The sequence below is a fragment of the Porites lutea genome, chromosome 1 (genome assembly GCF_958299795.1).
Source record: "Porites lutea chromosome 1, jaPorLute2.1, whole genome shotgun sequence".
In the NCBI taxonomy this organism is placed as follows: Eukaryota; Metazoa; Cnidaria; class Anthozoa; order Scleractinia; family Poritidae; genus Porites; species Porites lutea.
In genome coordinates, this window is record NC_133201.1 from 6209473 (window position 1) to 6236942 (window position 27470).

General features: G+C 47.1%; 1 protein-coding gene across 1 annotated transcript in view; it reads right to left on the bottom strand.

Annotated features, from left to right (window-relative positions):
• LOC140943694 (ubiquitin carboxyl-terminal hydrolase 48-like) overlaps nucleotides 1-27470 on the bottom strand; it is a 103572-nt gene that overhangs the window by 45603 nt on the left and 30499 nt on the right. The window contains exons 7-9 of the mRNA XM_073392808.1: nucleotides 24410-24467; nucleotides 24202-24261; nucleotides 22365-22429 (exon numbers count right to left, since the gene is read on the bottom strand). Coding sequence (XP_073248909.1) covers nucleotides 22365-22429; nucleotides 24202-24261; nucleotides 24410-24467 — 183 coding nt within the window. The remainder of the gene's footprint in view (nucleotides 1-22364; nucleotides 22430-24201; nucleotides 24262-24409; nucleotides 24468-27470) is intronic.

Consider the following 27470-nt stretch of genomic DNA (forward strand, 5'->3'; position numbering starts at 1 on the left):
ATTTAGGTGACTAGGGTGACTTGGGTTACTAGGGTGACTAAGGTGACTAGGGTGACTTGGGTACCTTGGGTGACTAGAGTGACTAGAAAGACAAGGCTAAATTGGGTGCCTTGGGTGACGAGAGTGACTAGGATGACTAGGGTGACAAACGTCATAAGGTTACAAAGGTGACCTGGGGGTGACTAGGATGACTTGGGTGACTAGGGTGAATTGGGTGACTAGAGTCACTTGGTGACTAGTGTGACTAAGGTGACATGGGTGACTTGGGTGCCAAGACTGACTAGGATGACTAGGGTACCTTGAGTGACTAGAGTTACTGGGTGATAAGGGTGACAAGGGTGACTTGGGTCACGAGAGTGACTTGCATGCCACGGGTGACTATGGTGAATTGAGGGACTAGGGCGACTTGGGTGACTTGCGTGACTAGGGTAACTGGTGTATTGGGTGACTAGGGTGACTTGGGTAACTAGGGTCACTTCCGTGACTAAGCTGATTTAGGTGACTAGCGTGACTTCAGTGACTTGGGTGACTTGGGTGACTTGGGTGACTACGGTGACTAGAGTGACTTGCATGCCTTGGGTGACTAGGGTGACTAGGGTGACGTGGGTACCTTGACAGACTAGGGTGACTAGGGTGAGTACGGTAACTTGAGGTGACTACGGGGACGTGGGTGACCAATGTGACTAGTGTCACTAAAGCGACTTGGGTGACAACAGTGACTTGCGTGACTAGGGTAACTTGCGTGACTTGGGCGACTAGGGTGATTTGGGTGACCGAAGTGACTTGGGTGACTAGGGTGACTAATGGTGACTAGGGTGACCTGGGTGACAAGGTATGACTAGGGATGACTAGGGATGACTAGGGATGACTAGGGATGACTGCGATGACTACGGATGACTAGAACGACTACGGATGACTAGGGATGACCGGCATGTCCACGGACGACAAGGGATGACTGGGATAACTAGGTATGACTAGGGATGAACAGGGATGACTGGGATGACTACGAATGTTTAGGGATGACAAGGGATGACTAGCAGTGACTAGGTATGACTAGAGATGACTAGGAATGACAAATCACAACTAAAGATGACTGCGATGACTAGGGATGACTAGGGATGACTACGGATGACTAGGGATGACTGGGATGACTACCGATGACTAGGATGACTAGTGATCACTAGGGATGACTGCGGATGCCTGGGGATGACTAGGAATGACTAGGGATGACTGGGATTACTACAGATGACTGGGATGACTAAGGATGACTGAGATGAAAAGGGATGACTAGGGATGACCAGGGATAACTGGGATGACTGAAAATTATTAGGGATGACTAAAGATAACTAGGGATGACTGGAGATGACTGGGATGACTAGGAATGACTAATGATGACGAGGGATGACCAGTGATAACTGAGAAGACTAGGGATGTTTAGGGATTCCTAAGGATGACTGGAGATGACAAGAGGTGACTAGGGATCACTGGGATGACTAGGAATGACAACAGAATGACTAGAGATCACTGAAATGAGTAGGGAAGACTAAGAAGAAGAGGGATGAGTGGGATGACTAGGGACGACTAGGGATGACTGAGATGATTAGGGATCACAAGGAATGACTAAAAGATGACTCGGAAAACTAGCAATGAAAACGGATAACTGGGATGACTAGGAATGACTGGGATGAGTAAGGATGACTAGGGATAACTACGGATGACTGCGATGGCTACGATTACAAGGGATGACTGGGATGACTAAAGATGACTACGGATGACTAGGATGACTAGGGATGACTAGGAATGACTGGGATCACTAGGGATGACTAAGGATGACTAGGAATGACAACGGACGACTAGGGATGACTTGGATGACTAGGGATGACTAGGGATGACTGGGATGACTAGGGATGACAAGGGATGACTGCAATGACTACGGATGATTAGGGATGACTAAGAATGTCTAGGAATGACTAGGGATGACTGTGATTATTAGAGATCACAAAGAATGACTGGGATGGCAAGAGACGACTGGGATGACAAGGAATGACTGGGACGACTGGGGATGACTACGAATGAATGGGATGACTGGGGATCACAAAGAATGACTGGGAAGACTAGGGATGACTAGGGATCACAAGGGATGACTGCCATGACTAAGGATGACTAAGGATGACTGGGATGACTAGGAACGACTAGGGATGGCTGGGAAGACTGGGGATGACTAGGGATGACTGGGATGACTTGGGAAGACTGAGATGACTAAAGATGCCTCCAAATGAAAAAAAAAAATAGGGATGACTGGGGATGACTAAGATGACTAGGAATAACTAAGGATGACTAGCGATGACCAGGGATAACTCAGAATGACTAGCGATGTTTACAGCTTACTAGGGATGCCTAGAGATGACTAGGGATGACTGGGGATGACTACGGATGACTAGGGATCACAAGCTCACTAAGGTTGACTGGGATGACTAGGAAGTACTAAGGATGACTGGGATGAAAAGGATGAGTAGGGATCACTACGGATGACTAGGGATGCCTGGGATGACTAGGGATGACTAGGGATACCTTGGATGACTAGGGATGACAAGGGATGACTAGGATGACTAGGGATGATTAGGCATGACTAGGTATGACTGGGATGACTAGGGATGATTAGAGATAACTGGGATGACTAGGGATGACTAGGGATGACAAAAGATGACAAAAGGTGACTAGGGATGACTGGGATATCAAGGAATGTCTAGGGATGACTAGGGATGATGAGGAATGACTAGGGATTACTGGGATGACTAGACATGACTAGGGATGACTAGGGATAACTAGGGATGACTGGGATGACTAGGGATGCCTAGAGATGACTGGGATGACTAGGGATAATAAGGGATGACTGGGATGACGAGGGATGACTAGGGATGACTAGAGATGACTTGGATGACTAGGAACTACTAGGGATGACTAAGGATGACTGGGATGACTAGGGATGACTAGGGATGACTGGGATGACTAGGGATGATTAGGGATGACTGGGATGAGTAGGGATGACTGGGATGACTAGGGATGACTAGAGATGACAAGGGGTGACTTGCGATGACTAGGGATGACTGGGATGACTAGGGATGACTAGGGATGACTGAGATGACTAAGCATGACTGGGATGACTAGGGATGACTACGGCTGACAAGGAATGACTTAAAATGACTAAAGATGAATCGGATGACTAAGGATAACTAGGGATGACTGAGAAGACTACGGATGACTGGGATGACTGGAAAGAATAGGGATGACTAGGGATGAGTAGGGACGACTAGAGATGACTGGGATAACTAAGGATGACTAGGGATCACTAGGGATGACTGGGATGACCAGGGATGAGTGGGATGACAAGGGATGTCTAGGGGTGACTGATATGACTAGGGATGACTAGGGATGACTGGAATCACTAAGAATGACTAAGGATGACTGGGATAACTGGGATAACTAGGGATGACTAGGAATGATTAGGAATGACTGGGATCACTAGGGATGACTAAGGATGACTGGGATGACTAGGGATAACTAGGGATTACTGGGGTTACTAGGAATGACGAAGGATGACTAGGGATGACTCGGAATGACTGGGATGACTAGGGATGACCAGGGATGACTAGGGATGTCTAGGGATGACTGGGATGACTAGGGATGACTAGGGTTGTCTAGGGATGCCTGGGATTACTAGGGATGACTCGGGATGACAAGGGATGACTAGGGATGACGGGGATGACTACGGAAAGCTAGGGACGACTGGGATGACTAGGGATGACAAGGGATGACTAGGGATGACTGCGATCACTAGGGATGACTAGAGATGACTGGGATGACTAGGGATGACTGGGATGACTAGGGATGACTAGGGATGACTGGGATGACTGGGATGACTAGGGATGACTAGGGATGACTAGGGATGACTGGGATGACTAGGGATGACTGGGATGACTAGGGATGACTAGGGATGACTGGGATGACAAGGGATGACTAGGGATGACTAGGGATGACTAGAGATGACTAGGGATGACTGGGATGACTAGGGATGACTAGGGATGACTGGGATGACTAGGGATGACTAGGGATGACTGGGATGAGTGGGATCACTAGGGATGACTAGGGATGACTAGGGATGACTGGGATGACTGGGGATGACTAGGGATGACTGGGGATGACTAGGGATGACTAGGGATGACTGGGATGACAAGGGATGACTAGGGATGACTGGGGATGACTATTGATGTCTGGGATGACTAGGGATGACTAGGGATGACTGGGATGACTAGGGATGATTAAGGATGACTAGAGATGACTAGGGATGACTGCGATGACTAGGGATGACTCGGGATGACTGGGATGACTAGGGATGACTGGGATGACTACGGATGACTGGGATGACTAGGGATGACTAGGGATGACTAGGGATGACTCGGAATGACTGGGATGACTAGAGATGACTGGGATGACTAAGGATGACTAGGGATGACTAGGGATGACTGGGATGACCAGGGATGAGTGGGATGACAAGGGATATCTAGGGGTGACTGATATGACTAGGGATGACTAGGGATGACTGGAATCACTAAGGATGACTAGGGATGACTGGGATAACTGGGATAACTAGGGATGACTAGGGATGATTAGGAATGACTGGGATCACTAGGGATGACTAAGGATGACTGGGATGACTAGGGATAACTAGGGATTACTGGGGTTACTAGGAATGACGAAGGATGACTAGGTATGACTCGGAATGACTGGGATGACTAGGGATAACCAGGGATGTCTAGGGATGACTGGGATGACTAGGGATGACTAGGGTTGTTTAGGGATGACTGGGATTACTAGGGATGACTCGGGATGACAAGGGATGACTAGGGATGACGGGGATGACTACGGAAGACTAGGGACGACTGGGATGACTAGGGATGACAAGGGATGACTAGGGATGACTGCAATCACTAGAGATGACTAGAGATGACAAGGGATGACTGGGATGACTAGGGATGACTAGGGATGACTGGGATGACTAGGGATGACTGGGATGACTGGGATCACTAGGGATGACTAGGAATGACAAGGGATGACTGGGATGACTAGGGATGACTAGGGATGACTGGGATGACTAGGGATGACTAGGGATGATTGGGATGACTAGGGATGACTAGGGATGACTAGGGATGACTAGTGATGTCTGGGATGACTAGGGATGACTAGGGATGACTGGGATGACTAGGGATGATTAGGGATGACTAGAGATGACTAGGGATGACTGCGATGACTAGGGATGACTCGGGATGACTGGGATGACTGGGATGACTACGGATGACTGGGATGACTAGGGATGACTAGGGATGACTAGGGATGACTAGGGATGACTAGGGATGACTCGGGATGACTGGGATGACTAGAGATGACTGGGATGACTAAGGATGACTAGGGATGACTAGGGATGACTGGGATGACCAGGGATGAGTGGGATGACTAGGGATGTCTAGGGGTGACTGATATGACTAAGGATGACTAGGGATGACTAGGGATAACTGGGATAACTAGGGATGACTAGGGATGATTAGGAATGACTGGGATCACTAGGCATGGCTAAGGATGACTAAGGGTGACTGGGATTACTAGGGATAACTAGGGATTACTGGGGTTACTAGGAATGACGAAGGATGACTAGGGATGACTCGCAATGACTGGGATGACTACGGATGACCAGGGATGACTAGGGATGACTAGGGATGACTAGGGTTGACTAGGGACGACTGGGATGACTAGGGATGACTACGAAAGACTTTGGATCACTAGGAATGACTAAGGATAACTAAGGATGACTGGGATTACTAGGGATAACTAGGGATTACTGGGGTTACTAGGAATGACGGAGGATGACTAGGGATGACTCGCAATGACTGGGATGACTAGGTACGACCAGGGATGACTAGGGATGTCTAAGGATGACTTGGATGACTAGGGATGACTAGGGATGACTAGGATGACTAGGGATGATTAGGCATGACTAGGTATGACTGGGATGACTAGGGATGATTAGAGATAACTGGGATGACTAGGGATGACTAGGGATGACTAAAGATGACAAAAGGTGACTAGGGATGACTGGGATATCAAGGAATGTCTAAGGATGACTAGGGATGATGAGGAATGACTAGGGATTACTGGGATGACTAGACATGACTAGGGATGACTAGGGATAACTAGGGATGACTGGGATGACTAGGGATGACTAGGGATGCCTAGAGATGACTGGGATGACTAGGGATAATAAGGGATGACTGGGATGACGAGGGATGACTAGGGATGACTAGAGATGACTTGGATGGCTAGGAACTACTAGGGATGACTAAGGATGATCAGGGATGACTAGGGATGATCAGGGATGACTAGGGATGATTAGGGATGACTAGGGATGATTAGGGATGAGTGGGATGACTAGGGATGACTCGGGATGACTGGGATGACTAGAGATGACTGGGATGACTAAGGATGACTAGGGATGACTAGGGATCACTGGGATGACCAGGGATGAGTGGGATGACTAGGGATGTCTAGGGGTGACTGATATGACTAAGGATGACTAGGGATAACTAGGGATAACTGGGATAACTAGGGATGACTAGGGATGATTAGGAATGACTGGGATCACTAGGCATGACTAAGGATGACTAAGGATGACTGGGATTACTAGGAATAACTAGGGATTACTGGGGTTACTAGGAATGACGAAGGATGACTAGGGATGACTCGCAATGACTGGGATGACTAGGGATGACCAGGGATGACTAGGGATGTCTAAGGATGACTGGGATGACTAGGGATGACTAGGGTCGACTAGGGACGACTGGGATGACTAGGGATGACTAAGAAAGACTTTGGATCAGTAGGGATGATCGTAAGGACTAGAAATGACTAGGGGTGACTGGGATGACTAGGGATGACAAGGGATGATTAGGGATGACTGGGGATGACTAGGATGACAAGGGATGACTGGGATGACTAGGGACGACTAGGGAAGACTAGGGATGACTGGGATGACTAGGGAAGACTGGGATGAAAAGGGATGACTAGGGCTGACTAGGGATGACTGGGATGACTAGGGATGACTAGGGATGACTGGGACGACTTGGGATGACCAGGGATGACTAGGGATGTCTAGGGATGACTGGCATGACTAGGGATGACTAGGGATTACTAGGGTTGTCTAGAGATGACTGGGATGACTAGGGATGACCAGGGATGACAAGGGATGTCTAGGGATGACTGGGATGACTAGGGATGACTAGGGATTACTAGGGTTGTCTAGAGATGACTGGGATGACTAGGGATGACTCGGGATGACAAGGGATGACTGGGATCACTAGGGAAGACTAGGGATGACTAGGGATGACTGGGATGACTAGAGATGACTAGGGATGACTAAGGATGGCTGGGATGACTATGGATTACTAGGGATGACTAGGAATGACTGGGATGAAAGGGAATGACTAGGGATGACTGGAATAACTAGGGATGACTCGGGATGACTTGGGATGACTAGGAATGACAAGGGATGACTAGGAATGACTGGGATGACTAGAAATGACTAGGGATGACTGGGATGACTAGGGATGACTAGGGATGAGTAAGGATGACTGGTATATTTAGGGTCGACTAGGGATGACAAGGAATGACTGGGATGACTAGGGATGACCAGCGATGATTAAGGATGACTAGGGATGACTAGGGATGACTGGGATGACTAGGGATGACTAGGGATGACTGGGATGACTAGGGATGACTAGGGATGACAAGGGATGACTGGGATGACTAAGGATGACTAGGGATGACTACGGTTGACTAGGGACGACTGGGATGACTAGGGATGACTAAGAACGACTTTGGATAACTAGGGATGATCGTGAGGACTAGAGATGACTAGGGGTGACTGGGATGACTAGGGATGACTAGGGTTGACTAGGGATGACTGCGATGACTAGGGATGACTGCGATCACTAGGGATGACTAGGGCTGACTAGGGATGACTGGGATGACTAGGGATGACTAGGGATGACTGGGATGACTAACGATGAGTAGGGATGACTAGGGATGACTGGGATCACTAGGGCTGACTAGGGCTGACTAGGGATGACTGGGATGACTAGGGAAGACTAGGGATGATTGGGATGACTAGGGATGACTAGCATGACTAGGGATGACCAGCGATGTCTAGGGATCACTGGGATGACTAGGGATGACTAGGGATGACTAGGGTTGTCTAGGGAGGACTGGGATGACTAGGGATGACAAGAGATAACAAGGGATGACTGGGATGATTAGGGATGACTAGGGATGACAGAGATGAGTAGGGATGACTAGGGTTGACTAGGTATGACTGGGATGACTAGGGATGACTAGCGATTATTAAGGATGACTGGGTTGACTAGGGATGACAGGGATCACTAGAGATGATTAGGGATAACTAAGGATCACTGGGATGACTAGAGATGACTAGGGATGACTAAGGATGGCTGGGATGACTATGGATTACTAGGGATGACTAGGAATGACTGGGATGAAAGGGAATGACTAGGGATGACTGGAATAACTAGGGATGACTCGGGATGACTAGGAATGACAAGGGATGACTAGGAATGACTGGGATGACTAGAAATGACTAGGGATTACTGGGATGACTAGGGATGACTAGGGATGAGTAAGGATGACTGGTATATTTAGGGTCGACTAGGGATGACAAGGAATGACTGGGATGACTAGGGATGACCAGCGATGATTAAGGATGACTAGGGATGACTAGGGATGACTGGGATGACTAGGGATGACTAGGGATGACTGGGATGACTAGGGATGACTAGGGATGACAAGGGATGACTGGGATGACTAAGGATGACTAGGGATGACTAGGGTTGACTAGGGACGACTGGGATGACTAGAGATGACTAAGAACGACTTTGGATCACTAGGGATGATCGTGAGGACTAGAGATGACTAGGGGTGACTGGGATGACTAGGGATGACTAGGGTTGACTAGGAATGACTGCGATGACTAGGGATGACTGCGATGACTAGGGATGACTAGGGCTGACTAGGGATGACTGGGATGACTAGGGATGACTAGGGATGACTGGGATGACTAACGATGAGTAGGGATGACTAGGGATGACTGGGATCACTAGGGCTGACTAGGGCTGACTAGGGATGACTGGGATGACTAGGGAAGACTAGGGATGATTGGGATGACTAGGGATGACTAGCATGACTAGGGATGACCAGCGATGTCTAGGGATCACTGGGATGACTAGGGATGACTAGGGATGACTAGGGTTGCCTAGGGAGGACTGGGATGACTAGGGATGACAAGGGATAACAAGGGATGACTGGGATGATTAGGGATGACTAGGGATGACAGAGATGAGTAGGGATGACCAGGGTTGACTAGGTATGACTGGGATGACTAGGGATGACTAGCGATTATTAAGGATGACTGGGTTGACTAGGGATGACAGGGATCACTAGAGATGATTAGGGATAACTAAGGATCACTGGGATGACTAGCGATGACTAGGGATGATTAGGGATGACTAGGATGACTAGGGATGACTGGGATGACTAGCGATGAGTAGGGATGACTAGGGATGACTGGGATCACTAGGGCTGACTAGGGCTGACTAGGGATGACTTGGATGATTGTGATGACTAGGGATGACTAGCATGACTAGGGATGACTAAAGATGACTGGGAATGACTGGGATGACTAGGGATGACCAGGGATGACCAGCGATGTCTAGGGATCACTGGGATGACTAGGGATGACTAGGGATGACTAGGGTTGTCTAGGGAGGACTGGGATGACTAGGGATGACAAGGGATGACAAGGGATGACTGGGATGATTAGGGATGACTAGGGATGACAGAGATGAGTAGGGATGACTAGGGTTGACTAGGTATGACTGGGATGACTAGGGATGACTAGCGATTATTAAGGATGACTGGGTTGACTAGGGATGACCGGGATCACTAGAGATGATTAGGGATAACTAAGGATCACTGGGATGACTAGCGATGAGTAGGGATGATTAGGGATGACTAGGATGACTAGGGATGACTAGGGATGACTGGGATGACTAGGGATGACTGGCATGACTAGGGATGACTGAGATGCCTAGGGATGACTAGGGATGACTGGGACGATTAGGGATGACTAGGGATGACTGGGATGACCAGCGATGACTAGGGATGACTAGGGATGACTAGGGATGACTAGGGATGACTAGGGATGACTGGGATGACTGGCATGACTAGAGATGACTGAGATACCTAGGGATGACTAGGGATGACTGGGACGACTAGGGATGACTAGGGATGACTGGGATGACCAACGATGACTAGGGATGACTAGGGATGATAGGGATGACTAGGGATGACTAAGGATGACTAGGGATGACTGGGATTACTAGGATGACTAGGGATGCCTAGGGATTACTGGGGTTACTAGGAATGACTAGGGATGACTAGGGATGTATAGCGATGACTGGGATTACTTAGGATGACTAAGGATGACTAGGGATGACTGGGATGACTAGGGATGACTGAGATGACTAGGGATGACAAGAGATGACTGGGATGACTGGGATGACTAGAGATGACTAGAGATTACTAGGGATGACTAGGGATCACTAGTATGACTAGGGATGACTAGGGATGACAGAGATGACTAGAGTTCACTAGGGATGACTAGGGATAACTAGGGATGACTGGGATGACTAGGGATGACTAGGGATGACTGGGATGACTAGGGATGACTAGGGATGACTAGGGATGACTAGGGATGACTAGGGATGACTAGGGATGACTAGGAATGACTGAGATGACTAGGGATAACTGGGATGACTAGGGATGACTAGGGATGACTAGGGATGACTGGGATGACTAGGGATGACATAGAGATACCATAGGGATGAATGGGATGACTAGAGATTACTGGAGTTACTAGAGATGACTAGGGATGACTAGGGATGTCTAGGGAGGACTAGGGACGACTAGGGATTACTGGGATGACTAGGGATGACTAGGGATGACTGGGATGACTAGGGATGACTCGGGATGACTGAGATGACTAGGGATGACTGGGATGACTAGGGATGACTAGGGATGACTGGGATGACTAGGGATGACTAGAGATTACTAGGGATGACTAGGGATCACTGGTATGACTAGGGATGACTAGGGATGACAGAGATGACTAGAGTTCACTAGGGATGACTAGGGATAACTAGGGATGATTGGGATGACTAGGGATGACTAGGGATGACTGGGATGACTAGGGATGACTAGAGATGACTAGGGATGACTAGGGATGACTAGGGATGACTAGGGATGACTAGGAATAACTGGGATGAATAGGGATAACTGGGATGACTAGGGATGACTAGGGATGACTAGGGATGACTGGGATGACTAGGGGTGACATAGGGATACCATAGGGATGAATGGGATGACTAGAGATTACTGGAGTTACTAGAGATGACTAGGGATGACTACGGATGTCTAGGGATGACTAGGGACGACTAGGGATTACTGGGATGACTAGGGATGACTAGGGATGACTGGGATGACTAGGGATGACTCGGGATGACTGAGATGACTAGGGATGACTGGGATGACTAGGGATGACTAGGGATGACTGGGATGACAAGGGATGACTAGGGATGAAACGAAATGACTGGGATGACTAGGAATGACCAGGGATGATTAGGGATGTCTAGGGATGACTGGGATGACTAGGGATGACTAGGGATGACTGGGATGACTAGAGATGACCAGAGATGACTAAGGATGGCTGGGATGACTATGGATTACTAGGAATGACTAGGAATGACTGGGATGAAAGGGAATGACAAGGGATGACTGGAATTACTAGGGATGACTCGGGATGACTTGGGATGACTAGGGATGACTGGGATGACTAGATATGACTAGGGATGACTGGGATGACTAGGGATGACCGGGGATTACTGGGATGACTAGGGATGACTAGGGATGAGTAAGGATGACTGGTATATTTAGGGTCGACTAGGGATGACAAGAAATGACTCGGATGACTAGGGATGACCAGCGATGATTAAGGATGACTAGGGATGACTTGGGATGACTGGGATGACTAGGGATGACTGGGATGACTAGGGATGACTAGAGATGAGTAGGGATGACTAGGGATGACTGGAATGACTAGAGATGACTGGGGATGACTAGGGATGACTGGAATGACTAGGGATGACTAGGGATGACTAGGGATGACTAGGGATGACTGGGATGACTAGGGATGACATAGGGATGCCATAGGGATGACTGGGATGAGTAGGGATGACTAGGAATTACTAGGGATACTAGGGATGACTAGGGATGACTAGGGATGTCTACGCATTACTAGGGACGACTAGGGATGACTGGGATGTTAAGGGATGACTAGGGATGACAGGGATGACTACGGAAGACTAGGGACGACTGGGATGACTAGGGATGACTGCTATGACTAGAGATGATTAGAGATCACTAGGGATGACTAGGGATGACTGGGATGACTAAGCATAAATAGGGATGACTGGGATGATTAGGGATGACTGGAATGACTAGGGATGACTAGGATCACTACGGATCACTAGGGATCACTAGGGATAACTGGGATCACTAGGAATGACTGGGATGACTAGGGATGACTAGGGATAACTAAGGATGACCGGGATGACTAGGGATGACTAGGGATTATTAGGGATAACTGGGATGACTAGGGATGACTGGGATCACTAGAGATGACTAGGGATGACTAACGATGACTGGGATGACTAGGGATGAATGGGATGACTAAGGATGACTCAGGATGACTTGGGATGACTAGGGAAGACAAGGGATGACTAGGGATGACAAGGGATGACTGGGATGACTAGGGATGACTAGATATGACTAGGGATGACTGGGATGACTAGGGATGACAGGGGATTACTAGGGATGACTAGGGATGACTAAGGAAGACTGGTATATTTAGGGTCGACTAGGGATGACAAGGAATGATTGGGATGACTAGGGATGATCAGCGATGATTAAGGATGACTAGGGATGACTAGGGATGACTGGGATGACTAGGGATGACTGGGATGACTGGGATGACTAGCGATGAGTAAGGATGACTAGGGATGACTGGGATGACTAGGGATGAGTAGGGCTGACTAGGGATGACTCGGAATGACTGGGATGACTAGGGATGTGTAGGGATGACTGGGATGACTGGGATGACTAGGGATGACTAGGGTTGTCTAGGGATGACTGGGATGATTAGGGATGACTCGGGATGACGACAGATGACTAGGGATGACGGGGATGACTACGGAAGACTAGGGACGACTGGGATGACTAGGGATGACTAGGGATGACTAGGGATGACGAGGGATGACTGCGATGACTAGGGATGACTAGAGATGACTACGGATGACTGGGATGACTAGGGATGACTGGGATGACTAGAATTGACTAGGATGACTAGGGATGACTAGGGATGACTAGGCATGACTGGGATGACTATCGATGACTAGGGAAGTCTAGGATGACTAAAGATGACTAGGGATGAGTGGGACGACTAGGGATGACTAGGGATGACTAGTGATGTCTGGGATGACTAGAGATGACTAGGGATGCCTGGGATGACTAGGGATAACTCGGGATGACTGGGATGACTAGGGACGACTGGGATGACTAGGGATGACTAGGGATGACTGGGATGACTAGGGATGACTAGGGATGACTGGGATGACTAGGGATGACTAGGGATGACTAGGGTTGTCTAGGGATGACTGGGATGACTAGGGATGACTCGGGATGACAAGGGATGACTGGGATGACTAGGGATGAGTAGGGATGACTGGGATGACTAGGGATAACTAGGGATGACTAGGGATGACTGGGATGACTAGGGATGACTAGGGATTATTAGGGATGACTGGATTGACTAGGGATGACAGGGATCACTAGAGATGACTAGGGATGACTGGGATGACTAGGGATGACTGGGATTACTAGGAATGACTAGGGATGACTAGGGATGACTAGGGACGACTAGGGATCACTGGAATGACTAGCGATGACTAGGGATGAGTAGGGATGACTGAGATGACTAGGAATGACTAAGAATGACTTTGGATCACTAGGAATGATCGTGGGGACTAGAGATTACTAAGAGTTATTGGTATGACTAGGGATGACAGGGGATGATTAGGGATGACTAGGGATGACTGGGGTGACTAGGGATGACGGGGATCACTACGGAAGACTAGGGATGACTGGGATGACTAGGGATGACTGAGATGACTGGGATGACTAGGGATTACTAGGGATGACTAGGGATGACTAGGGATGACTGGGATGACTAGGGATGACTGGGGATAACTAGGAATGACTGGGATGACTAGGGATGACCACGGATCACTAGGGATGACTGGGATGACTAGGGATGACTAGGGATGCCTAGCGATGACTAGAGATGACTGGGATAACAAGGGATGACTAGGGATGACTGGGATGCCTACGGATGACTGGCATGACTAGGGATGACTGAGATGCCTAAGGATGACTAGGGATGACTGGGACGACTAGGGATGACTAGGGATGACTGGGATGACCAGCGATGACTAGGGATGACTAGGGATGACTGGGATGACTAGGGATGACTAGGGATGACTCGAAATGACTCGGATAACTAGGAATGACCAGGGATGACTACGGATGACTAGGGATGACTAGGGACTACTAGGGTTGTCTAGAGATGACTGGGATGACTAGGGATGACAAGGGATGACAAGGGATGACTGAGATGACTAGGGATGACTAGGGATGACTGGGATGACTAGAGATGACTAGGGATGACTAAGGATGACGGGGATGACTATGGATCACTAGGGATGACTAGGGATGACTGCGATGAAAGGGAATGACTAGGGATGACTGGAATGACTAGGGATGACTTGGGAGGACTGGGATGACTAGGGATGACTGGGATGACTAGGGATGACTAGGGATGACTCGGAATGACTTGGATGACTAGGGATGACCAGGGATGACTAGGGATGACTAGGGATGATTAGGGATGACTGGGATGACTAGGGATGACATAGGAATGCCATAGGGATGACTGGGATGACTAGGGATGACTAGGGATTACTGGGGTTACTAGAGATGACTAAGGATGACTAGGGATGTCTAGGGATGACTAGGGACGACTAGGGATGACTGGGATGACTAGGGATGACTAGGGATAACTGGGACGACCAGGGATGACTGGGATCACTAGAGATAACTAGGGATGACTAAGGATGCCTGGGATGACTAGGGATGACTGGGATGACTAGGGATGACTAGGGATTATTAGGGATAACTGGGATAACTAGGGATGACTGGGATCACTAGAGATAACTAGGGATGACTAAGGATGACTGGGATAACTAGGGATGACTGGGATGACTAGTGATGTTTTGGGATGACTTGGGATGACTAGGGACGACAAAGAAGGTCTAGGGATGACTAGGGATGACTGGGATGACTAGGGATGACTAGATATGACTAGGGATGACTGGGATGACTGGGATGACTAGGGATGACTAGATATGACTAGGGATGACTGGGATGACTAGGGATGACAGGGGATGACTGGGATGACTAGGGATGACTAGGGATGACTAAGGATGACTGGTATAACTAGAGTCAACTAGGGATGACTAGGGATGACTGGGATGACTAGGGATGACTGAGATGACTAGGGATGACTAGAGATGACTGGGATGACTGGGATGACTAGGGATGACTAGAGATTACTAGGGATGACTAGGGATGACTGGTATCACTAGGGATGACAGAGATAACTAGAGTTCACTAGATGACTAGGGATGACTGGGATGACTAGGGATGACTGAGATGACTAGGGATGACTAGAGATGACTGGGATGACTGGGATGACTAGGGATGACTAGAGATTACTAGGGATTACTAGGGATGACTGGAATGACTAGGGATGACTGGGATGACTAGGGATTATTAGGGATAACTGGGATGACTAGGGATGACTGGGATCACTAGAGATAACTAGGGATGACTAAGGATGAGTGGGATGACTAGGGATGACTGGGATGACTAGGGATGACAGGGATCACTAGAGATGACTAGGGATGACTGGGATGACTAGGGATGACTGGGATTACTAGGAATGACTAGGGATGACTAGGGATGACTAGGGACGACTAGGGATCACTGGAATGACTAGCAATGACTAGGGATGAGTAAGGATGACTGGGATGACTAGGAATGACTAAGAATGACTTTGGATCACTAGGAATGATCGTGGGGACTAGAGATTACTAAGAGTTATTGGTATGACTACGGATGACAGGGGATGATTAGCGATGACTAGGGATGACTGGGATGACTAGGGATGACAAGGATCACTACGGAAGACTGGGGATGACTGGGATGACTAGGGATGACTAGGGATGACTGAGATGACTGGGATGACTAGGGATGACTGAGATGACTGGGATGACTAGGGATGACTAGGGATGACTGGGATGACCACAGATGACTAAAGATGACTGGGATTACTAGGGATGACTAGGGATGACTAGGGATGATTGGGATGACTAGGGATGACTGGGGATGACTAGGAATGACTGGGATGACTAGGGATGACCACGGATGACTAGGGATGACTGGGATGACTAGGGATGACTAGGGATGACTGGGATGCCTACGGATGACTGGCATGACTAGGAATGACTGACATGCCTAGGGATGACTAGGGATGACTGGGACGACTAGGGATGACTAGGGATGACTGGGATGACCAGCGATGACTAGGGATGACTAGGGATGACTGGGATGACTAGGGATGACTAAGGATGACTGGGCTGACTAGGATGACTAAGGATGCCTAGGGATTACTGGGGTTACTAGGAATGACTAGGGATGAATAGGGATGTATAGGGATGACTGGGATTACTTAGGATGACAAGGGATGACTAGGGATGACTGGGATAACTAGGGATGACAAAGATGACAAGGGATGACTAGAGATGACTGGGATGACTGGGATGACTAGGGATGACTAGAGATTACTAGGGATGACTAGGGATCACTGGTATGACTAGGGATGACTAGGGATGACAGAGATGACTACAGTTCACTAGGGATGACTAGGGATGACTAGAGATGACTGGGATGACTAGGGATGACTAGGGATGACTAGCGATGACTAGGGATGACTAGGGATGACTGGAATGACTAGGGATGACTAGGGATGACTAGGAATGACTGGGATGACTAGGGATGACTAGGGATAACTCGGATGACTAGGGATGACTAGGGATGATTAGGGATGACTGGGATGACTAGGGATGACATAGGGATGCCATAGGGATGACTGGGATGACTAGGGATGACTAGGGATTACTGGGGTTACTAGAGATGACTAGGGATGACTAGGGATGTCTAGGGATGACTAGGGACGACTAGGGATGACTGGGATGACTAGGGATGACTGGGATGACTAGGGATCACTAGGGATGACTGCGATGACTAGGGATGACTAGGGATGACTAGGGATGACTGGGATGACTAGGGATGACACAGGGATGAAATAGGGTTGACTGGAATGACTAGGGATGACATAGGGATGCCATAGGGATGACTGGGATGACTAGGGACTACTAGGGTTGTCTAGAGATGACTGGGATGACTAGGGATGACTCGGGATGACAAGAGTTGACTGAGATGATTAGGGATGACTAGGGATGACTGGGATGACTAGAGATGACTAGGGATGACTAAGGATGACGGGGATGACTATGGATTACTAGGGATGAATAGGGATGACTGCCATGAAAGGGAATGACTAGGGATGACTGGAATGACTAGGGATGACTTGGGATGACTGGGATGACTAGGGATGACTAGGGATGACCGGGATGACTAGGGATGACTCGGAATGACTTGGATGACTAGGGATGACCAGGGATGACTAGGGATGATTAGGGATGACTGGGATGACTAGGGATGACATAGGAATGCCATAGAGATGACTGGGATGACTAGGGATGACTAGGGATTACTGGGGTTACTAGAGATGACTAGGGATGACTAGGGATGTCTAGGGATGACTAGGGACGACTAGGGATGACTGGGATGACTAGGGATGACTAGGGATAACTGGGACGACTAGGGATGACTGGGATCACTAGAGATAACTAGGGATGACTAAGGATGACTGGGATGTCTAGGGATGACTGGGATGACTAGGGATGACTAGGGATTATTAGGGATAACTGGGATGACTAGGGATGACTGGGATCACTAGAGATAACTAGGGATGACTAAGGATGACTGGGATAACTAGGGATGACTGGGATGACTAGTGATGTTTCGGGATGACTAGGGATGACAAAGGAGGTCTAGGGATGACTAGGGATGACTGGGATGACTAGGGATGACTAGATATGACTAGGGATGACTGGGATGACTAGGGATGACAGGGGATGACTGGGATGACTAGGGATGACTAGGGATGACTAAGGATGACTGGTATAACTAGAGTCGACTAGGGATGACTAGGGATGACTGGGATGACTAGGGATGACTGAGATGACTAGGGATGACTAGCGATGACTAGGGATGACTAGAGATTACTAGGGATGACTAGGGATGACTGGTATCACTAGGGATGACAGAGATGACTAGAGGTCACTAGGAATGACTAGGGATGACTAGGGATGACTGGGATGACTAGGGATTATTAGGGATAACTGGGATGACTAGGGATGACTGGGATCACTAGAGATAACTAGGGATGACTAAGGATGACTGGGATGACTAGGGATGACTGGGATGACTAGGGATGACTAGGGATGACTGGGATGACTAGGGATGACTAGGGATTATTAGGGATAACTGGGATGACTAGGGATGACTGGGATCACTAGAGATAACTAGGGATGACTAAGGATGACTGGGATGACTAGGGATGACTGGGATGACTAGGGATCACTAGGGAGGACTGGGATGACTAGGGATTATTAGGGATAACTGGGATGACTAGGGATGACTGGGATCACTAGAGATAACTAGGGATGACTAAGGGTGACTGGGATAACTAGGGATGACTGGGATGACTAGGGATGAATCGGGATGACTTGGGATGACTAGGGATGACAAGGGATGACTAGGGATGACTAGGGATGACTGGGATGACTAGGGATGACTGAATATGACTAGGGATGATTGGGATGACAAGGGATGACAGGGGATGACTGGGATGACTAGGGATGACTAGGGATGACTAAGGATGACTGGTATAACTAGAGTCGACTAGGGATGACTAGGGATGACTGGAATGACTAGGGATGACTGAGATAACTAGGGATGACTAGAGATGACGAGGATGACTAGGGATCACTAGGGATAACTGGGATCACTAGGAATGACTGGGATGACTAGGCATGACTAGGGATGACTGGGATGACTAGGGATGACTAGGGATGACGAGGATGACTAGGGATCACTAGGGATAACTGGGATCACTAGGAATGACTGGGATGACTAGGGATGACTAGGGATAACTAGGGATGACAAAGATGACTAGGGATGACTAGGGACGACTAGGATGACTAGCGATGACTAGGGATGACTGGGATGACTAGGGATGACTAGGGATGACTAGTTATGTCTGGGATGACTAGGGATGACTCGGGATGACTGGGATGACTAGGGATAACTGGGATGACTAGGGATGACTAGGGATGACTGGGATGACTAGGGATGACTAGGAATGACTCGCAATGACTGGGATGACTAGGGATGACCAGGGATGACTAGGGATGTCTGGGGATGACTAGGGATGTCTGGGGATGACTGGGATGACTAGGGATGACTAGGGATGACAAGGGATTCCTAGGGATGTCTAGAGATGAGTGGGATGACTAGGGATGACTCGGGATTATTAGGGATGACTAGCGATGACTGAGATCACTAGGGATGACTAGGGATGACTAACGATGACTGGGATGACTAGGGATGACTGGGATGACTAGGGATGACTAGGGATTATTAGGGATAACTGGGATGACTAGGGATGACTGGGATCACTAGAGATAACTAGGGATGACTAAGGGTGACTGGGATAAATAGGGATGACTGGGATGACTAGGGATGACTCGGGATGACTTGGGATGACTAGGGATGACAAGGGATGACTAGGGATGACTAGGGATGACTGGGATGAGTAGGGATGACTGAGATAACTAGGGATGACTAGAGATGACTGGGATGACTAGGGATGACTAAGATGACTAGGGATGACTGGTATCACTAGGGATGACTAGGGATGACGGAGATGACTAGAGTTCACTAGGGATGACTAGGGATGACTAGGGATGACTGGGATGACTAGGGATGACTAGAGATGACTAGGGATGACTGGAATGACTAGAGATGACTAGGGATGACTAGGGATGACTGGAATGACTAGGGATGACTAGGGATGACTAGGGATGACTAGGGATGACTAGGGATCACTGGGATGACTAGGGATCACTGGGATGACTTGGGATGACTAAGATTGACTTTGGATGACTAGGGATGATTGGGATGACTAAGAATGACTAGGGGTGACTGGGATGACTAGGGATGATTAGGGATGACTAGGGATGACTGGGATGACTAGGGATGACTAGGGATGACTGGTATGACTAGGGATGATCAGGGATGACTAGGGATGACCAGGGATGACTAGGGATGACTAGGGATGATGAGTGCTTACTGGGATGACTAGGGATGACTAGAGTAGGGTGACTTGGGTGACGACGGTGACGGGTGACTAGGGTGACTTGGGTGACTAGGGTGACTATGGTGACTTGGGTAACTTGGGCGACTAGGGTGACTTGGGTGACTAGAGTGACTAGGATGACTTGGGTGACTAGAGTGACTAGGGTGACTTGGGTGACAAGGGTGACTAGGGTGACTAGAGTTACTAGGGTGCCTAGGGTAACTTTGGTGACTAGGCTGACTAGCGTGAAGTAGGTGACTGGGGTGATTTGGATGACTAGGGTGACCTGGGTGACTAGGGCGACCAGGGTAACTTGGGTGAATTTGGTGACTAGGGTGTTTTGGCTGACTAGGATGGTTTGGGTGACTAGGGTGACTTGGGTGACTAGGTGACTTGGGTGACTTGGGTGACTAGCGTGACTCGGGTGACCTTGTGGATTAGGCTAACTTGGGTGACTGCGGTGACTAGGGAGGTTTGGGTGACTAGGGTGACTTGGGTGAATTGGGTGACTAGGGTGACTTGGGTGGCTAAAGTGACTAGGGTGACTTGGGTGATGAGGGTGACTTGGGTGACGAGGGTGACTTGGGTGACTAGCGTGGCCTGTGTGACTAGGTTGACTTGGGTGACTAGGGTAGTCACCCAAGTCACTCTAGTCACCCTAGTCTAGTCACCCAAGTTACTCTAGTCACCCAAGTCATCTTACACACCCTAGTCACCCAAGCCACCCAATTCACCCCAGTCATCTTAGCCACCCAAGTCATCCTATTCACCCTAATCACCCAAGTCACCCTAGTCACCCTAGTCACCCAAATCACCCACGTCACCCTAGTCACCCTTGTCACCCAAGTCACCCTAGTCACCCCAGTCACTAGTCACCCTAGAAACCCTAGTCACCCAAGTCACTCTAGTCACCCAAGTCACCCTAGTAACCCAAGGCACCCTAGTCACTCTAGTCACCCTGACTTGGGTGACTAGGGTGTCTAGGGTGACTATAGTGACTTTAGTGACTAGGGTGACTAAGGTGTCTTGGCTGATTTGGCTGACTTGGGTGACTACGGTGACTTGGGTGACTAGGGTGACCTTGGTGACTAGTGTGACTTGGGTGACCAGGGTGACCAGGGTGACTGGGGTGACTATGGTGACTTGGGTGACTAGGGATTACTTGGGATGACTTTCTTACTGTGAGGTTTTTTCATGTTTATAAATATGTAGAGCACCATAGAAAAAATAAGGCTATTATCACAGAAGAAGGGAACTCTAATTGAGGCAAGTTTTATCTGTTAGTTGGTCTTGAACAAAGCAATTTTTTGGTACTTTAATGTATACCTGCATCTGTACTTCTTGTAATGACTTGCTGTTATATGACAACGTACAGATGTCAATAACATTTACCTTTAACAGTATTTTTAAAAATATCATGAGGAATTGAAAGTTTACTTGTATAAAATGAAGAACAGTGATGACTTACTCTGTTACATAAAAGTATTCTCCACCAAACTGAGTTTGCACAACATTGCGCACCTCAGGATCACTCTAAAAAGAAAACAAATTAATTATAAAGGTTGTGATTGAAGATAACAATCCTCACTAGCAATGTTAACGCAAGCTTAACCATAGGCACAAGAATACAAATACAGACGACTGCCGATAAATCGAATCTTAAGGAAATCGAAAAAAATTCGAGTTTCGAGAGTTCGAGTTATCGGAAGTTTGAAGCGAATAACCAGAAGTAAGGAAAAAAGCAAATGAATGGGAAGGGAATGCAATTAAGCAACAAAGTAGTGACAAAAAAGTGGAGACAAAGAATTGACACGGTTGTTTTGAAATAATTTCATTATCTCGGACTTCAGTGCGCGTTTTTTTCCGACTTGTCACGCGCTTAAAACATGGTTCGAGTTATCGAGGAAAATTGTATAGAAATGATGTGAAGGGAAACAAAAATTACTTCAAGCTACCGCAATGTTCGAGTTATCGAAAGTTTGAGTTACCGAGGGCAAAATTACAGTAATTGTATGAAGGAAATGCATGGGAAAGCTACTTTGGTTTGAGTTAGCACGAGGTTTGAGTTATCGAGGGGTCGAGTTATCGGGAGTGGACTGTAATGCAAGCATACATGTAACTACAATCATGACCATAAGAAGCTTGTGCACTAGTGAGGATGGACATGACATAAACATTAGTATGGAAACAAGATGAACTTGCATAGTTTTGATATTCTTTTGTTTATGATTTGGCTTTGCCAAGGCCTTCCTCATGAGCGCAGACGCTTGCTACATGCATGCTTGCCTTCCAAGCGAGGACCAGGCTTAAATAGGCGATACAATAATAAAGAGGAGAAGTGTGACATCAAGTTACCATGGTAGCAAAATTTCTGGACCGCAACAACTGGGCAAAGCGAAAAATACCATTATATTCTTTTTCACTGCCCTTTGGGTGAGGTTCGGGTACACGTAAACCTAACTTTTGCATTATCTTTTGTTTTCTCCATGAACTACAGGAGCAGTGTATGTAAACTTAAAAGAAACTGATGCATTGCATGTGCAAATCGTGCAGAGAACAAAGGGGAATGCAAAAGTTGACTTTACAAGAAGCACCACCCAAATGGAAATTTAAGGAATATTGTGGTATTTTCCGCTTCTCCGCATCACCGTTATGTGTACATTTGTTTGTTATTGTTGTAGAACTGTGACATGAAACGTTCTAATTTCATGCACCTGCTTGGGTAAATGAAAGGTGAACACAACAGAAAAATTTTCGTTTTTCTTTTCTGAACTTATATTCGGACCTTCAATCCCAGAAAATTTAGCCAACAATTTGTCAAATTAAATGAAATTGGATAAGATTGATGAAGTTTGCATTCACTTTTTAAGTGATGTTTTTGGTTTTTTGTCATTCAGAAATTTTGCTCCCATGACAACGTGACGAAACAACGTCTCCCCAATAATAAGTAAAAGTTTACACACTGTAGTATAAAACTTCAGTTATGTTAATACCTAGACTACTGTCATTAACAATAATAAATAAATAAATAAATAATTATTCATAACGATTAGGGTTAAAGGAAAATGAAGGGAAGCATTTGGTGGCTTTGGAAAAATGACATGAATATAACAGTCTTCTGTTTGTAGTATTCTGGTATTGGTATTAATCTCAGCCAGTTTAATTAGTTTAATTAGTTTTTGCCCAAGCTGCAAAAGCCAATAAAACCACCTATAGTTAATGCCAAGATAATAATAATTATAATTGTACAATAAATCTTTTGTTTTTATAAGAACAAGAAAGCAACTAGCAAATTAAGTTCTAACCTGCTGTGATAGTGTTTCCTCAAGAAGTGAAGTAAACAATTTTCCAAATTCTTGAGCATCCTAGAACAATAACTGAAATTAACGAAAGTTTAAACACCACGCAAATTGACAAAAAATATCCAAACTTTTGCGTTGTTCATTTTTTCTTCCAAATTAATAAGACCTTATTCTTGCATAATTAGAAAAATGTTCTCTCCCTGTTAAATACCTGTTGCTGTGCAGTGTCCAGTCCAAGACTGTCCACAAATGGGCTTGGGTCAATGTACCTATACAAACAAAAACAATCACACAGGCACGTTTAACGTCGCCGCATGAGCTATTTCTTCAGTGTTAAGGTCGATTTCCCCTGACGCGTTTTTGGCTACAAACGTTAACGCACGTAACTTTTCATCACGTAAATAAAATAGAGGCAAGATATAAAGTGTTGTCAGGTTCCGGAATGTGAATTAAAAGGTATGTTGAACTTTGTACGAGAGAGAAAAGAGCATGTTTACGGAATGAATTTACTCGGTGTATCTCTAAAAATCAGCTCTTGTTCAAAGTTTAAAAACACAATTACGCCGTGTACTTCCCAGTAAAACACAATATCCAAATACCAATTACTTGTATTTCATTTGTAGACCTTTAAAAAAATTTGCTTTTTTACAATTCACTTTGAAGCGGGTCAAAAATAATTAAGGACGTTGTGCCGTTCGCGATAGCCGAATCAGGTAATAAATGTCTTGAACTAGAAGCAACACTAGAATAGGAACCCTTAATCAGCTACATCACTGTACTCGGCGTTTGAATCATGAAGATATTTAAATCATTATCATGCTTCTAACCACCTTTACCCGTAATAAATTGTAAAGAACCAAAATGGCGGTCTCAGAGTGCCCTTGTCTGACCTAAAGCCAAGCAAAGTCATGATAAGATGCCAAAATCTCGTTGGTTCCTAGCACCAACTCATAGAAGCTTAAACACTATGCAACACACATCTAAACAGACAAAGTCAGAAAGCCACAAAGATACAAACACTATGTCCACTGATATATGACACTGACAACAGCGAGAACAGCGAAATAAGCAACAACAACACTAAAAAGGGAAAAAAGTGACAACAGTGAAAAGAGTGTAAACAGTGGTAACAGCAACAAGTGACAAAAAAGACAGGTGCCAAAAGGGTCAACACTGACAACAATGACAACAGTAAAAAGGGCGACAACACTGACAACAGTCACAACAGCGAGTACAGTGACAACGATGACAACAGTGACAACGATAACAACAGTGACAACAGAGAAAACAGTGACAACGATGACAAAGGTGACAACGATAACTACACTGACAACAATAAAAGCGGTGACAACGGTGACAATAGTGACAACGGTGACAACAGTGACAACAGTGACAACGATGACAATGGCGAGAACAGTGACACCAGTGACAACGATAACAACGGTTACAAGAGTGACAACGATGACAATGGTGACAACAGTGACAACGGTGACAACGGTGACAACGGTGAAAACAGTGACAACGATGACAATGGTGACAACGGTGACAACTGTGACAGTCACAGCGATCACAACGGTGACAATGGTGACAACTGTGACAAAGATGACAACGGTGACAGCGGTAAAAACAGTGACAACGATGACAACGGTGACAACAGTGACAACGAGGACAACGGTGAAAACGATGACAAAGGTGAAAACGGTGACAACAGTGAGAACTGTGACAACGGTGACATCAGTGACAACGCTGACAACCCTAACAACCGTGACAACTGTGAAAACTGTGACAACGGTGAAAACAGTGACAACGATGAAAAAGGTGACAACGATAACTACACTGACAACAATAAAAGCGGTGACAACGGTGACAACGGTGACAATAGTGACAACGGTGACAACAGTGACAACAGTGACAACGATGACAATGGCGAGAACAGTGACACCAGTGACAACGATAAAAACGGTTACAAGAGTGACAACGATGACAATGGTGACAACGATGACAACGGTGACAACGGTGAAAACAGTGACAACGATGATAATGGTGACAACGGTGACAACTATGACAGTCAAAGCGATCACAACGGTGACAATGGTGACAACTGTGACAAAGATGACAACGGTGACAGCGGTAAAAACAGTGACAACGATGACAACGGTGACAACAGTGACAACGAGGACAACGGTGAAAACGATGACAAAGGTGAAAACGGTGACAACAGTGAGAACTGTGACAACGGTGACAACAGTGACAACGCTGACAACCCTAACAACCGTGACAACTGTGAAAACTGTGACAACGGTGAAAACAGTGACAACGATGACAACGATGACAACGGTGACAACAGTGACAACGGCGACAACAGTGACAACAGTGACAACGGTTACAATGGTGACAACGGTGACAAAGGTGACAACGATGACAACGGTGACAATGGTGACAACCGTGACAACTGTGACAACTGTGACAACGGTGACAAGAGTGACAACAGTGACAACGATGACAATGGTGACAACGATGACAACGGTAACAATAGTGACAACGGTGACAACAGTGACAACGGTGACAACCATGACAAGCCTGACAACTGTGACAACAGTGACAACGATAACAACGGTGACAACGACGACAACGGTGACAACGATGACAACCCTGACAACAGTGACAGCTGTGACGACGATGACAACGGTGACAACGGTGACCACACTGACATCAATGACAACAGTGACAACGGTGACAGCAATGACAACGGTGACAACAGTGACAACGATGACAATGGCGAGAACAGTGACACCAGTGACAACGATAACAACGGTTACAAGAGTGACAACGATGACAATGGTGACCACAGTGACAACGATGACAACGGTGACAACGGTGAAAACAGTGACAACGATGACAATGGTGAAAACGGTGACAACTGTGACAGTCAAAGCGATCACAACGGTGACAATGGTGACAACTGTGACAAAGATGACAACGGTGACTGCGGTAAAAACAGTGACAACGATGACAACGGTGACAACAGTGACAACGATGACAATGGTGACAACGGTGACAACTGTGACAGTCACAGCGATCACAACGGTGACAATGGTGACAACTGTGACAAAGATGACAACGGTGACAGCGGTAAAAACAGTGACAACGATGACAACGGTGACAACAGTGACAACGAGGACAACGGTGAAAACGATGACAAAGGTGAAAACGGTGAAAACAGTGAGAACTGTGACAACGGTGACAACAGTGACAACGCTGACAACCCTAAC